This window comes from Drosophila teissieri, chromosome 4 (genome assembly GCF_016746235.2).
Source record: "Drosophila teissieri strain GT53w chromosome 4, Prin_Dtei_1.1, whole genome shotgun sequence".
NCBI classification, from domain to species: Eukaryota; Metazoa; Arthropoda; class Insecta; order Diptera; family Drosophilidae; genus Drosophila; species Drosophila teissieri.
This window is the reverse complement of record NC_053033.1, coordinates 868,943-884,703: the sequence shown is the minus strand read 5'-3', so window position 1 is coordinate 884,703 and position 15,761 is coordinate 868,943. Positions and strand designations below refer to the sequence as shown.

At 34.3% G+C, this 15,761-nt stretch overlaps 1 protein-coding gene and 1 long non-coding RNA gene across 28 annotated transcripts in view; one reads left to right on the top strand and one right to left on the bottom strand.

Moving 5' to 3' along the window:
• LOC122622914 (twitchin) overlaps nt 1–13,338 on the bottom strand; it is a 52,370-nt gene extending 39,032 nt beyond the window's left edge. For 16 of the 27 annotated variants that reach the window (XM_043801626.1, XM_043801631.1, XM_043801652.1 and 13 more), the window contains exons 1-16: nt 13,230–13,338; nt 11,375–11,735; nt 10,687–10,708; nt 8,609–8,771; nt 6,833–6,974; nt 6,284–6,425; nt 5,842–6,042; nt 5,469–5,770; nt 4,239–4,462; nt 3,775–4,177; nt 3,015–3,688; nt 1,729–2,076; nt 1,317–1,361; nt 907–1,029; nt 771–830; nt 462–560 (exon numbers count right to left, since the gene is read on the bottom strand). In XM_043801626.1, coding sequence (XP_043657561.1) covers nt 462–560; nt 771–830; nt 907–1,029; nt 1,317–1,361; nt 1,729–2,076; nt 3,015–3,688; nt 3,775–4,177; nt 4,239–4,462; nt 5,469–5,770; nt 5,842–6,042; nt 6,284–6,425; nt 6,833–6,974; nt 8,609–8,771; nt 10,687–10,708; nt 11,375–11,702 — 3,276 coding nt within the window. In that variant the 5' untranslated portion in view covers nt 11,703–11,735; nt 13,230–13,338. Of the gene's footprint in view, nt 1–461; nt 561–770; nt 831–906; nt 1,030–1,316; nt 1,362–1,728; nt 2,077–2,402; nt 2,544–3,014; nt 3,689–3,774; nt 4,178–4,238; nt 4,463–5,468; nt 5,771–5,841; nt 6,043–6,283; nt 6,426–6,832; nt 6,975–8,608; nt 8,772–10,686; nt 10,709–11,374; nt 11,736–13,229 lie in introns of all 27 variants that reach the window. The other 11 variants (XM_043801645.1, XM_043801646.1, XM_043801651.1 and 8 more) reach the window with 9 other exon arrangements.
• Nucleotides 13,339–13,480: 142 nt separating this feature from the next.
• On the top strand, nt 13,481–14,584 carry LOC122622840. The gene is made up of 3 exons (XR_006326340.1): nt 13,481–13,511; nt 13,591–13,720; nt 14,428–14,584. It is a non-coding gene; the product is annotated as an uncharacterized LOC122622840 (long non-coding RNA).
• The last annotated feature ends 1,177 nt before the right edge of the window (nt 14,585–15,761 follow it).

Below are 15,761 nucleotides of genomic sequence, written 5' to 3'. Positions count from 1 at the left end.
AAGGACGGACAGATTGGCTATGCAGGTTCCAAAGACGAAGTTTAAAGAACTGTCATTACTGATTGAAATGTCCATTTGTAGAGACACCTAAAAACAATCCTTCCCCTAAAAGTAGTTCTCCCTTAAGTTTTTCGAGTTTCCTAGATCAACACGTTTATAAGGACGGACAGATTGGCTATGCAGGTTCCAAAGACGAAGTCTTAGTGCAAGTTTGTTTACTTGTGTTTCCACGCCCACTCTTACGTTCACACTTTTGGAAAATGTTTTTATTTTTCTCTTGTTTTTCAATTAGCATTTCCGCTATAGGTTTATTTTTAAATGGAAATGCCCGTGTATAGAAAAGTAAATATTAGTTTCAAGAATTTGTTAAAGATAAAACAATTTTTAATTATTCTCACATAATATAACACATAACAAAACGAAATAGAAAGATTAAGCTGGTTCTCGTTTAAGCCTCTTACCTTTGAAGTTCGTCGTTTTTCAGCAGGTTTTAGCTTGGGAATCTCTTCTTTTAATGGTTGTGGATTTTTGTTAGCGTCAATTGTTTTACTATCAACCTGCTACAGGGGAAATTGTTTCTTATAGGTGTATGTATTGGGATTTTAGGGGAGTTAATATATAATGACCCCAAAACACTTATTATAATATCAATATATATATATAATATAATATCAAGTTCCGGTTCGCAATTTTTGAGTATACCTCTCCTCCATAACACTTGTTAAATAGTATACATATATATTTAATATATATATTTTCTGACTACTCACCTCGAATGGTTTTTTGTCTATGATAGATGACCTTCGGGATTCTGTATTAGATTCCTCGACCTTTTGGTTAAGTACAAAATTGATATATTGCACGGTTAATGGTACACGGAACAATAAATGACATGATATGACTTACAGCCAAAGATGACCTTCTTGATGATATCTTCTTATCATCGATAATGACTTCCTCTTTAGCCTTAATTGTTGATTTGCGGCGCACATCAGACGAGACCTCCTCTTTGACAGACACAATACTTGCCTAGCCCAACAACAAAAAATACACAACTATAAACTTCAAATAAAAAAACGTTCATACAAGCTTTGAGGAATACATATATAAGATATAAATATCCATTTGCTCAAAAGGGCTAACGATGAATGAGAAACCAAAGGAGTCAAGACAGTAATGGTAGTCCTGAATGGTAATTTTCGTTTGATCTGTAATGTGTTGTGTATTGTGTAAATGTACTTATACAATATAATTTACGACATTATTATTTTGTCTTTTTTTAATATGTATGTACATCTCTTAAATGGTTTTCTTACCTTTCGATCAACTTTTTTGAGGTCAATTTGATCCGTTGCTTGTTGCTGTGAATACAGTTTAAAAATATGTTCAAATATGTGTTTTTTAATTCTATTTTGTACACATAAAATATTACAAATTAAATCAGTAAGAATATAAGGGTGTTCCAGATTTCTAAAGATGTACAATATATTGTACTCTAAATCGCTAATTTAGGCCATAAAATATAGCAAATACAATTTCCAAGTGAAATTCAGGATATAAAGGATATCATACATGCACCAAAAAACAGAGTATACGATTTTAAAAGTGGACCACCCTCGGAACATGCTGTGGATTTTAGAGTGCTAGTTTAATTATGAGGCTAGTTTGTTGGCAAAAATATAAGCGGATGTTTGGCGGCAGCTTAGCTAAAAGGCCTTTCAATTTTACCTCTCCGGAGTCTAAATTCTTGGTTTTGGTGGGTTCTGAAGTAGATATGTTTTTATTAGTCTTAGAATCTGGTTGATCTAGATTGTCCTTTTTGCCTGAGTTCTTTTGGTTTGAGAGGTCAGGCTTTGCGTCAGATTTAGCTTTCTTAGGCTCTGGAACTTCATAGTCCCCACTACCTTGCAGTTTAATTGAACTTTCTTTTACTTCCGGCAAGTTTTTATTATCCAAGATTTCATCCTTTCTGGTGAGTTGTTCTTTTGGGTCGCCCTTATTTATCTGCTCTTTATTAATTCGCTCATCCGTTTGTGTAATAGGTTGACCGGATTGATTTTCATCTTCTTCGATCTCCTTTATGTGATGAGTGTTTTGTTTTGCAGTGTATTGATGTGTATTGTTATTAACAAAAACGAAAGTTTTGTAGATATTAAGAAGATAAGAAAACGGATTATAACATAGAAGAATAGAATTATTAAAAGACTCAACGACTATTCGTAAACATTTTGTATTAAACTCTAAAACGACTAGAAATGTATTAAAAAAAACTGCAGAGCTTAAAAATATAAAAGTGTCGTCCAAGTAGAAAAGTTTAGCGAAAAGACTTGTTGGAGAAATTCAATGGAAAGTTATACAATAAAATTAATCTTCTAACCGTTGAAATTTATTTAAGTGCAAACCTCTTCACAATGAAATTGACCAATAGGCTTTAATGTAACACCAAATAAGTCCTTAGATGAATTTGACTGTGAAATATCCAGGGAAGTATTCGTTGCATTTCTCCTTTTAAGTTTCGGTAATTGATATGTAGTTACTCGAGGCTGTATGGTAAAAAATGACTTGTATTGATAAATTAAATCAAAAATTTTAAAAAATATTGAACTGCACGTAATAATATAATGCGATCAATTGAACGTTGGTTCTTGTAAGACTGATCAATATAAAAAAATGTTACAGCATTAGTAAAATAATACTTTGACAATTTTTCATTGCCGATTTAAACCATCATTTTGATTTGCTAATTGCGTGCCACATACTAACCAATATCTTTAAAATTAAAGTTGAACGGGTCATATTCTGCGAAAATTCCTCATGAACCTCTGGGCCTAATGATTTATCGCTAATTGTGACACTTAGGGTGCTTTGTTTTTCCATTTCTTGGTCAACGGAAATCTGCTTCGCATTAATGTCTGGTCTTCATTAATCTGTCTTTTCTGTGCTGCTACAGACTCTAACTTTTGCTGTGGGTTGTCTACACTTTCTGATATTACTAATTTTTGTTTTTCATTTACCTTTTGCTCCTCTTCTTTTTCAGTCTTGGTCTTTTCCTTTTCTTTCGGTCTCTCTTCTTTCTTCTTGGTACCTTTTTCCACCGTTATTTTGCACGATGATTCGTCCTTGCCGGCTTCATTGGTCACAATTACTTTATAGTTTGATGTGTGCTCTGTCCTTGCTGAGCTAAAAGTTAGTCGTGCTGTTGTCCCGTCGAACGTGGTGGTTATGTCCTTGGTTTCACGTATAACGGTGCTTCCCTTATACCACTCAACCTTGCACTTGCGGTCTGACTGGGACAGGCTGACTAAAAGCTCAAAGGTCTTCGACTCAGCGACCTTCTGATCAACGAGCTTTCTCGAGATTTCCGGCTTGCAGGGCTTTCGCTCTTCCTCGGGGATGTCAACGAGGTTGACAATTTGGGAAACTGCCTCTCCTTTTTCGTTACTGGCCACCAGCTTGTAGGCGCCCTTGTCACTCTCTTCAACATCGTTGATTTCCAGTTTTACGGCGAACTCGCCATCCTTTGTTTGCTCTACCAGATAAACGTGTCGCTTGCTCTCTTTTACAGTGTTGGCTTCCTTGTACCACGTGCACTTGGGCTCGAACTTCGATGCTACAGTGCACTCGATGACTACAGTACGTTTTTTTATAATCTTAATAATTTTGGGTTTATCCTTAATAACAGGAACGACTGGTGGAGAAAAGAGGTATTTAAAAACATATAAATTATTATCACTTGCATAAGATCGTGTTTGTTTTGGCTAGACATATACGCACTCTCTATATTCAGGGTAAGGTTTGCATTAAGCTCCCCCAGCGTGTTCTTAATGTTACACTTGTAAAGGCCGGAGTCCTCTAGTTGCGGATCTAATAGCTCCAGCTTAATGTAGTATTGATCGCCACGCTGTTCAATAAGCGTCATAATTTTTTTGCTTTCCTTGATGACTTCTCCGTTGCGAAACCAAATGACATCTGGTTTCGGATCTGCCCTGACCTTGCACTCCATTATAACCAATTTTCCGTTGTTCTCAGAAACAATACGCGGCTTTTCTATGAAAGTTGGTCCCTCTCCTTCGGGCTCTGGCTCCGCTTCAATGTTAAGGTTAAGATTTGCATTTGATTCGCCGTATTCGTTTTTCACATTACATCTGTAGGTCCCACCATCGGTTGCTCCAGGATCCTAAAAGTGATAGATAAATTTAATTATCTTTTGCTGTTATACTATGCCCAATGAACTTAACCTTAATTTCCAGCGTCAGCTCATACGTGTCTTCTGCAATAACTGTTGTGTTAATTTTTATTTTCTTACTCTTCTCCACCATGTCCTGACCCCTGTACCATGTTACTGTAGGTTCAGGCTTGGCCTTGCACTTGCACTTCATGGTGATCAATGTGCCTGACTCATTAGGGATGATTTTCGGTTTTTCAATAAAAGATGGCGCAAACCCGTTGGCATCGCTCGCACCTTAATGACAAAAAACAGAAAAAATAAGTAATATGCAGTGAAAGCAATAAAAGTGCAGATACTAACTTTTTGATTTCAAAAAGTTTTTTTATATCGAGCAGACATATAGGTGACGGAATAATTGCATGCTTACTATTAAGGAAAGGTCTACTCATGAAATTGTTGCTGTAAAATTAAAGCGTAAAGCAAGAGACTATATACGAATAGCTATTTGAAGACTAGAATTCCGATGAATTCACTTGAAAGCATAGGATCAAGTTTGGTGAATATTTTTTTCAAATAATTAACTCGCAAAGGCTATACCGAGGTATACATATGCTTACTATTAAGGAAAGGTCTACTCATGAAATTGTTGCTGTAAAATTTAAGCGTAAAGCAAGAGACTATATACGAAAAGCTATTTGAAGACTAGAATTCCGATGAATTCACTTGAAAGCATAGGATCAAGTTTGGTGAATATTTTTTTCAAATAATTAACTCGCAAAGGCTATACCGAGGTATACATATGTAGCTGATATTTGTTAGAGTAATCTTTTGAACTTTAAAGAAACATTTGGAATCAGAAGAGCCAATTGAGTACTAGATCATTTTCTTATAAATATTGAAACAAGTGCACAGCAAAATAATATGTATATTAATTATATATGTATATTAATATATATATTATATTAAATTAACCAATTTATATCCCATATCTTAAATCACAGTGTACCCGAATAAAATGATCGACATTTAAAGGTTTTATAATAAACGCTTAATTAAACAAGTATGTTATACCAAATTGGAAGATATATAATTAATAAGGGTTGATTCAATTAATGGTTTTACACTATTCAAAGAAGTTTCAAGCCTACATAGAAGTCTTTGTGGACCCATCAATAAGAGTGCACCGTCCTAGATTGCCCTTCTCAAACTCCCCTTTGATAAAAACAGAATCTGCCTTCAGGTTTAATTTATATAATACAATTATATAAATCACTACATAAAAAATGAAAAAATATAGTACCTTGAAAGTTTAGCGCAATGTTTGCATTACTTTCGCCATACATATTTATTGCGTTACAGCGATAGTTTCCGCCATCTTCTTTGGTGGGATTTTGGATTTCCAGAGTCAGAATGTAGCTGTCTTTAGTTATTGCCTTGCGAGTCATTTTCGTTCTTTGGTTATTTAAGATTTCCTTATCTGAGCAATACCAGACTATATCCGGAATCGGATGCGCTTCCAAGACGCATTCCATGATGAGTAAGTCTTCTTCTTGGCGGATCGTTGGTTTTTTTGGAAATCGCGGCGATTTTCCATCCGGAATTCTGTATTGAGGTGGAAGAGGTATAACTTTCGATATTGTTTATTATCTTTAAATGCGTGTTTGCTGCCTTACTTTTTCGAGCCACTTTCGAAATTAAGATTAATGGTTGCGACTCCAGAACCGTGCTTGTTTTTCGCTTGCGCGCGATATTCACCCTGGTCAGAAGAGACCACACTGCTAATCTCAAGACACGCAATGTGATAAAGTTTTTGATCCATAGTCAAAGACATTTTGTAGCGATTGGATTCGTTTAGTACAGTCTCGCCATGAGACCTTTGTGCACATGAAGAAAAGTATTTGTAGAAACGTGAAGTGAAGTAAATTAAGATTTAGTCGAATCCGTTTATTTCTTGATTTACAACAAGGTGTCATGCTGCTTTTTTGCTATCAATATATCCAAATATATTTAAGTCTCTCTGTTTGATTTGTTTTTTTTTAATTAACTTTAGTTATCATTGAGAATTTTCATATGGTGAATATATATATACATATATCGATAAAGTTATTTTCGTACCATGTGACCGTTGGCGTGGGATCTCCAACGCATCTACACTCGAACGTTACATTTCCACCTTCTTCGCTTTGTCGAATTACCGGTCGTTCAGTAAAAGTTGGCTTAATGCCTTCTGCGCTTTCCGGCACGGGGGCTTCGTCGCCTATATAGAGTTGAAATATCCATATAGCGCAATTTGAAAATGACACAGTCTGTTCCAATAACAAGGTCTGTACGTTAAAAATGTTAAATTACCTTTACTATGCCTATTTAAATTTATCAATAACAGGTTCTAATTACCAAATCTGTGTTGTGATTTCCACTTAATAACTTAAACAATCTACCGATACATACTTGTATTTCAGTTAAAAACGTAAAAAATAAAATACAGATTATCATAAAGATACCCCATAAATTGATCTCAAAGTGTTTTACATTTTAAGCATAGTTGATTAAACATGATTAAGTTATTTCTGCGGCTTCTTGCAAAACAATAAATTTTAATATTGATTGTTAATAAAAATGAAATGCAAAATTAATATTCATATCATGCGCTTTATTAGGACTTACTGTCGAAATTTAGGCTTATTGTAGCGTTGCTCTCGCCCAATTCGTTCTTTGCATTCACTTTGTATTTTCCAGCATCCTCAACTGTTACATTTAGTATTTCAAGTGTTGCAAAATATGAATGAACGTCTTTGTCCACAGTAAGCTGTAAAAATGCCAATACAGTTAAAAGTTTTGTTTATTCTACACGAAGTCCCGGTTAACAAAAAAAGATAATTTCGACGAGACGAAGCTTATATATATATATATAGATAGATAGATATATATATATATATATATATATATATATATATATATATATATATATATATATATATATATATATATATATTTAATTTTGAAGAATATCTATAGACTCCTCAAAATTTTTTTTTTGTATTCATTTTAAAACTGATCTAACTTTTTCTATCCGTAAAGTAAGAGTGCATACTAGATTAATTGAAACTATGCAACAGGAAGAGTTTTCAACCTTATAAAGTTTATATATTTATACCCGTTACTCGTAGAGTAAAAGGGTATACTAGATTCGTTGAAAAGTATGTAACAGGCAGAAGGAAGCGTTTCCGACCATATAAAGTATATATATTCTTGATCAGGATCAATAGCCGAGTCGGTCTGGCCATGTCCGTCTGTCCGTCCGTCTGTCCGTCTGTCTGTCCGTCCGTATGAACGTCGAGATCTCAGGAACTACAAAAGGTAGAAAGTTGAGACTAAGCATACAGACTCCAGAGACATAGACGCAGCGCAAGTTTGTCGATTCATGTTGCCACGCTCACTCTAACGCCCACAAACAGCATAAAGCTGCCACGCCCACACTTTTGAAAAATGTTTTGATATTTTTTCATTTTTGTATTAGTCTTCTAAATTTCTATCGATTTGCTAAAAAACTTTTTGCCACGCCCACTCTAACGCCCACAAACCGCCAAAAACTGTCAGTGCTGAAGACTCTCCTTTGCACTTCCACTAGCTGAGTAACGGGTATCAGATAGTCGGGGAACTCGACTATAGCGTTCTCTCTTGTTATACCCGTTACTCGTAGAGTAAAAGGGTATACTAGATTCGTTGAAAAGTATGTAACAGGCAGAAGGAAGCGTTTCCGACCATATAAAGTATATATATTCTTGATCAGGATCAATAGCCGAATCGATTTGGCCATGTCCGTCTGTCCGTCCGTATGAACGTCGAGATCTCAGGAACTACAAAAGCTAGAAAGTTGAGATTAAGCATACAGACTCCAGAGGCATAGACGCAGCGCAAGTTTGTCTATTCATGTTGCGACGCCCACTCTAACGCCCACAAACCGCCCAAAACTGCCACGTCCACACTTTTGAAGAATGTTTCGATATTTTTTCATTTATTAATTAGTCTTGAAAATTTCTATTGATTTGCCAAAAAACTTTTTGCCACGCCCACTCTAACGCCCACAAACCGCCAACAACTGTCAGTGCTGAAATTTCTCCTTCGCACTTCCACTAGCTGAGTAACGGGTATCAGATAGTCGGGGAACTCGACTATAGCGTTCTCTCTTGTTTTGATTAAGATTGATCAGTCTAGTCGACCATTTCCGTCTATACGTCCGTTTAAACTTCGAAATCTCGGTTTAGAAAGTGAAGCTTAATCATGTCATGTCATTGTGGCTGTTTAATGCATGAATGCTGTTTTGCTTGATTAACAAGATATCAAAAAAATGCTCTAGTTTTTCATTTTATCTCTAACCAAAACTAAAGCATTAATATGTGGAGCGTTCATTTGTATATTTTTATATTTAATTATATATACCTTATGGCGTGATGATTCTTTAACAGCAGCTCCATCATGGAACCAAATAATGGTGGGTATTGGATCAGCGTTAACGCGACACTCGAATAATAATCGTTTTCCATCTTCTTCCTGTCGTATGGCAGGTTTTTTCGCGAATGTCGGCGCGAATCCGTCGATTTGTCTGCAACGTACGCATATATCATGTAGCGACTTTTTTTTATCAGATTAGCTTATTACATTAAACATATCGTAAGAAGACAAGCAAAAGGTTAAAAATTTTAATATATGTATACGGTGTTATTAGCTGTGTAACCAGAAATAAAATTAAAAGTTAAATAAAAAAAATAAAAAATGTTTTAAAATTGGTAACAATTACACCATTACTTTAATAAAAGTTTTACCATACATGTCCGTCGTTTACACTTTTGAAAAATGTTTTGATATTTTTTCATTTTCTGATTAGTATTGTAAATTTCTATCGATCTGCAGAAAAACTTTTTGCCACGCCCACCCTAACGCCCACAAACCGCCCAATACTGCCACGCCCATACTTTTGAAAAATGTTGTGAAATTTTTCCACATTTTCGTTCGTCTTGTAAATTTAACTCTATGTACCAACAATTTTTTTGCCACGCCCACTCTAACGCCCAAAAACGGTCAGTGTTGGAATTTCTCTTCGCACTTTCACCAGCTGAGTTACGGGTATCAGATAGTCGGGGAACCCGACTATAGCGTTCTATCTTGTTCGTTACTAGATTCTTTAAAAGTATGTAACAGGCAGAAACAAGCGTTTTCGACTATATATAGTATATCAGGGTTAAAAGCTGTATCGAACTGGCCATGTTCGTCTGTCTGTCTGTCCGTATAAACGCCTCGGTCTCTGGAACTATGAAAACTAGAAAACTGAGATTAGGCATGCGGATTCCAGAGACATAGACGCAGTGCAGGTTTGTTTATTCATTTTGCTACGATCACTGTAATGCCCACAATTGGCAACAACTTTCGAAAAATTTTTTAATTTATTATTTTTCCCCCAATTTTTACCGATCAACATTCGAGTATATCATTTGCTCTCGGTTTTTTGTACAAATCTGATTATTATACCCGTTACTCGTAGAGTAAAAGGGTATACTAGATTCGTTGAAAAGTATGTAACAGGCAGAAGGAAGCGTTTCCGACCATATAAAGTATATATATTCTTGATCAGGATCAGTAGCCGAGTCGATTTGGCCATGTCCGTCTGTCCGTCCGTATGAACGTCGAGATCTCAGGAACTACAAAAGCTAGAAAGTTGAGATTAAGCATACAGACTCCAGAGGCATAGACGCAGCGCAAGTTTGTCGATTCATGTTGCCACGCCCACTCTAACGCCCACAAACCGCCCAAAACTGCCACGTCCACACTTTTGAAAAATGTTTTGATATTTTTTCATTTTTGTATTAGTCTTGTAAATTTCTATCGATTTGCCAAAAAACTTTTTGCCACGCCCACTCTAACGCCCACAAAACCGCCAAAAACTGTATGTGCTGAAGACTCTGCTTCGCATCTTCGAATAGCTGAGTAACGGGTATCAGATAGTCGGGGAACTCGACTATAGCGTTCTCTCTTGTTTTGTATAACAATATTATTATATTGCCGTTAAATTTCTAAAAAGATTATCAAACTTTCACTTTACACTAACCTTGTTTCCCGAATATGCACTTAATAAACATTAGAAGTCCCACTCTTTTATTGACATTTATTTAGTTTTAATCTGAACTATATGTATTTTACTAATCACATTAAATACCATAATTATTTATATCGTTTTACTTACCCTTCCTTTTCCAGAAATGAAAACTTACCATCTGTATTGAATTCAAAACCCCCATTAGTAAAGAAAGTACTTTTTAAAGAAAAATAATAGCAATTCTAAATATATAATGCCGATATTATCATGCAGTTCTGCTCAAAATGCAAAGAATAATTTAAGCGTTATCTAACCAAATATCGTTATTTTGGGCATTTATTATATAATAGAAGATCAATTAAAAAAAGCATTGTTAAGGTTCATGTTTTCTTAAAAATAAAGCAGTGGAGCAATAAAAATGGCTTACTTTTCTTTTGGTTCGTCAGCAGCTAGAGAATTTTTTACAACGGTAGAGTAAAATTTTGTAATTATTTTAATATTCTCGTAGACGTAAAAATAATGATTATTATTTTTTTAAAGAAAATATCCTTTAATCTCTGTTTTTTTATTTAATTCATTAACCATCAAAATTATAAAATAGAAAGCTTTGTTCGACAAGCCGAAGTTCTTATACCCTTGCAGTAATTGCACATTAAAAAAAATTCAATAAACGGAAGAATTACTCTTTGGAGGAGGTATATTGATTTCAGTCAGAAGTTCGCAACAAAGTGAATGAGACATTAGCAACCATATGTATATAGTTTTTACCAATGTTAACAACCAAGGCGATATAGCCATGTCCGTCTGTCTTTTTGTCTGTTTATTTGTTACAACAAAAATTATTCTATCAGATTTAAAGCTCTGTATGAAATTATCCCAAAAGTCTGCCTTCTATCGCAGGAAGCATATACATTTGTCGAAACGGGCTGGATTGGAGCATCATATATTTAGCTTCTTGCTGAAATTAATATATCCCATGTAAAAAAAACTCTATGTAAGCCAAACGTTTCTTTATAGAGCGTAAATGAATTCTTCACTATGTATACATTTTTTCCTATAAAACACTAATTCATTTGCAAGGGTATGTATTTTTTTTTTTAAACTGGTCGACTTACGTGTGAAATTTAAATTAATAGACGCAGAGACTTCGCCCGACTTGTTTTTAGCTTTGACTTTATAAAGTCCGGCATCCGTTTCAACTACATCGTCAAGCTCCAATACAACCGTATATTTATTCTCTCCAACGGGTTGAATTTTGAATTTGGTTCGAGCATCTTCTACTACTTTATTGTCACTTCGAAACCATTCAATTTCCGGTTTCGGGGATGACAATAACTGGCACTCAAATATCAATCGATTGCCATCATCTTCTTGATGCAGTTGTGGCTTTTTAACAAAGCTGGGAGCGAAATCTTCAGCCACCCCCATGCTGAGGGTTTTCATTAAGCTTCGTCTTCAACGGCTGTGACTCTATAACTGTTTAAAACAAACAAATATATTTTTAGGACACTAAAATAACGTTTTGGGACATATAGACAAACAGAAACCAGTTTTATTTCGAAAAGTCTTATTCTTGGAAATATCTTTTAAACGGAGTATAGGTTTTTATCAAATGAATTGTAATTTAATGTGCATTTTTTGGAAAGATAAAATATTTCTTTGAATTTTACTCCCCAATGGCCGCCTTAGCTCTTTATAGATTTATTACATTTGTACTTTTACACTGTCGCCGCTCATTATATGCGGATCATTTCCGTTTTTTTTTAAGTCTTGGCGTGCAATCCCTTTAGATTTTCAGCTAGCTTTTAGTGGGCCCAATGACTTAATCGGTAGATTGCTTTTCTTGTGTTCGTTTCCAGCTATGCTTATGGCATACATATATATATATATATCATATCATATATGATATATATCATATATATATATATATATCAAGTTTTATTTAAAAACAAAAAGACATTTTGCTAACGTTTGTCGCCATATATTAAATTTAAATAGTTTATGGTCGGCTTTTTTAAGTTACCTAACAATGTAACTGTAAACTAAACCGAATCACAATAAACCTGAACGGTTCACACGTATTTATGTATTTTGAGTTGCACACGACCCACAAAGTTTTGGAATTCGGAAATTCGATCGCCTATCTCTCATTCAGCATAGATATTGTTAATGGAAAACATTTTACTGAATAAACGAAAATTCATGTATTGCATGCTTATTTTTAGCCGTTCGCAGTCACCGGCTGAGAAATAAACCTGAATATTCGAATACGAAACTCACACAAATATGTTTTTATTTGTAGAAAGATTCGTAGCTATATATAAATATCCGGATACAACATAGAATATTTATACAAAATGAAACGGTATAAGGGAAAATCAGAAAAAGAGGAGATCTAAAGCGTGGTTGCCCTATATTAATAAAAATATAACATTTTAAGAGAGCTAAGTTAGAAGTTTTTTAAACAAACCCATTCACACTTGCTGAGCCATGTACTATTTCGAATTTTTCATAACAGGTTTTGGGCTTTTTCAAAGTCTATTTTTATCAACAACAACGTGTTACACAACGCCATCCAAGATATCTGTGTAGAATAACACGCACTCAATTTTTTTACAATATATTAAAATTATAAAACACTTGCATATCTTTTTGTTTGCTTATGGAAAGGCAAAAATTCTTAAATAATTATTATTTCATGTTTATCATCACTTCACTTTACAAATAAAAAGTTGAAACTTAAAAACTTAAATTTTTCGGTGCCGTATATATATATATATATGTATATATATAGTGTACATATACATATGGTGAGCAATCGGCCTTAAAATAACACAGTGGTGTACAGTAGGGAATTTATATAAAAAGTAACACAATTTTAGGTGCCGTTAAATATGAGCATATATTCATAAATTAAACATTAATTTGAGTAGGTCTGTTTAAAAAATTTTCTTTTCACTTGGTACGTACAACTAGGTTTCAAGTAAAATAGATCGAGCACAACACGAATTTAATTCTTTTGCGAAAACGAAGCGTACTCCACGAGCTTTTGTCTATTACTGGCAGGTCTAAAGAATTTGGTGCTCTTGATCAGCAAAGCATATGCGCTGTTTTTGTAGTAGTCTATAAGACAGCGCAGGCGCGATTTGTTTTAGACAACAACGCGTAATTTCTATAGTCTATATACAGAAGAATTATTTATGTGCCCACTATTAGTGAGGTTTTGGGAGCATACCAGTACCAACAATTTAAGTAAGCACATCAACCGTGCCCTGCATTTTTAAATTGATTCTCACGTCCACTGTTATGTTTTTAAATTACACAATTTTAGAACCAACAGCTGACTGTCATTAAAAACAAGATAGTACGCTATAGTCAATCTACTCGAAAATCAGATACCAATTACTCTGCCAGGACGTGCGAACGAAAGTACATTTGATTTTTTTTTGGCAAATCAGTGGGTAAGAAAAATATTAAATTTTACAAACAAACAAAATTGTAAAGTGTGGGCGGATTTTTGGTGTTATAGTAGGCGTGACCAAAATGTTTTTGATGTATCGATAAAAATGGGAAAGACAAGTAGTGTAATGAAGAAAACTTACGCTGGAAGCTTAATATCAACCCTTTAGCCCTTATATTAACCGCTATCTTGATGTTCTTACGAAACTAGTTAATTTTATTATTTGTCTTGCGACTTATACATATATGTATCTATCGCTATGCTAAAAACGTTTTGGCCACGACCATTCTAACGCACACAGTCTGCTAGATCATGCCGACAATATGGACATTTTTTTTTACTATTCATTTTTTCTATTTTAATCCAATAACAATCAGTTAAAATCTCCCTAGCACTCCCAATTGACGAGTAACAGGAGACTGATTGTCGATGAAAGCGACTATCGAGGATTCTCTAGTTTTTATAATAGAAAAGAAGAAGCATAGAATTTATGGTCGGCCTTGCAACTTTAATAAAGCATATTTACTTACTTACATCGCCAATAGCTTAATTTATTTGTACATTTAATTGAAACCAATTTGATAAGTATAGCACCAAAGGGATCAGGACTAGCATGCATTGTAGCGTAATAATCCTTAGTCAATAAGCTAATTGGGGTAAGATATAAAGCTTATAAAATTTATATTTATGAACGATATTAACTTGCAGGGAACTATGTACACTCAATGACCCAAACTCACCCGAAACAAGAGAGGAAGATGGTTTTGGCAAGCCGAATCTTATATACCCTTGCAGTAGTACAATTTTAATCAAATTAAAACCAATGTTATATATTTAAATTAATAATGTGATGTGTGCGGAATTATAAAACTATATGATTAACCACTTTTCCTTTCTATTATTGTATTTGTACATTTGTTAAAGAGTATGTATAGCCGAGTAGATCTGGCCATGTCCGTCTGTTCGCCTCGATCTCAGGAACTATTTAAGCTAAGAAGTTAAGACTGAGCCTTTAAAAAAAGTTTTGATATTTGTTCATTTTTTTAAGTCTTGTAAATTTATGTAGATTTGCCAAAAATCCTTTTGCCTCGCCCACTCGAAAGTCCACGAGCCGCCAGAAAAATGGCAATGCTGAAATTTCTACTTCGCACTTCCAGTAGCTGAGTAACGGGTATTTGATAGTAGGGTAACCCTACAATAATATACTCTCTTGTTTTTAATTACTTTTACGACTATTATGACTATATTTTCGTCGTCCGAAAAAACTACTACGAGTGAAGGGTATAAATTAATATTATTAATCGTCACAGACGCATATACATATCTTGTTTTCATGAATCTAATGTAGAATGTAGAAACGTCTTAATATTTGTAAAGTAAATTACATTTCAAAACGGTTGATCTTATTCAGCAGGTTTGGCATTATGCAGGTGAGGGTTTATATCGCTGCAATCACCCTATGTTAGGATGTATTTGGAGTTAACGAAGAGAAAAAAAAAACAAATTGGCTGCCTTATAAATAAGTAATTATTATAGGATTATTATCGGATTCATACGTTAAGTATACAGGAAGTATCCTATATAATATACATTAATACACACAAAGATTATTCCTGTATAAAGTTATATTTTACACAAAAACCTCCTTTGACGACGTAACGATCGCACCGTAAACATACAAAAGTTCTGATATTACAACATGACGGAAGTAAATTCGTATATGTATATAAAATTTACTTGTTCGACAAGCTTTATACAAATATTGACTTTCTCATCTGACAATTTGTATAAACCTTATTTTTCGGTTAGTGTATCACTTGTTAGGTTCAGACCAGACCACAGCAGATTTTCATTTCCATATATATAATACTCTCCATTTTGCACACTCTCCTGGTGCGCACGTAGACGATGATAATATTGTATATAGTAAGCAGTGTGGAATGGTTGTGAAGCTAAGTATCAATATGAGCAGCTTTAATAAATTATTTAAGTCCAATATTTCACTGGTTCATGTCCGAATAAATAATAACTGTCATTGTACT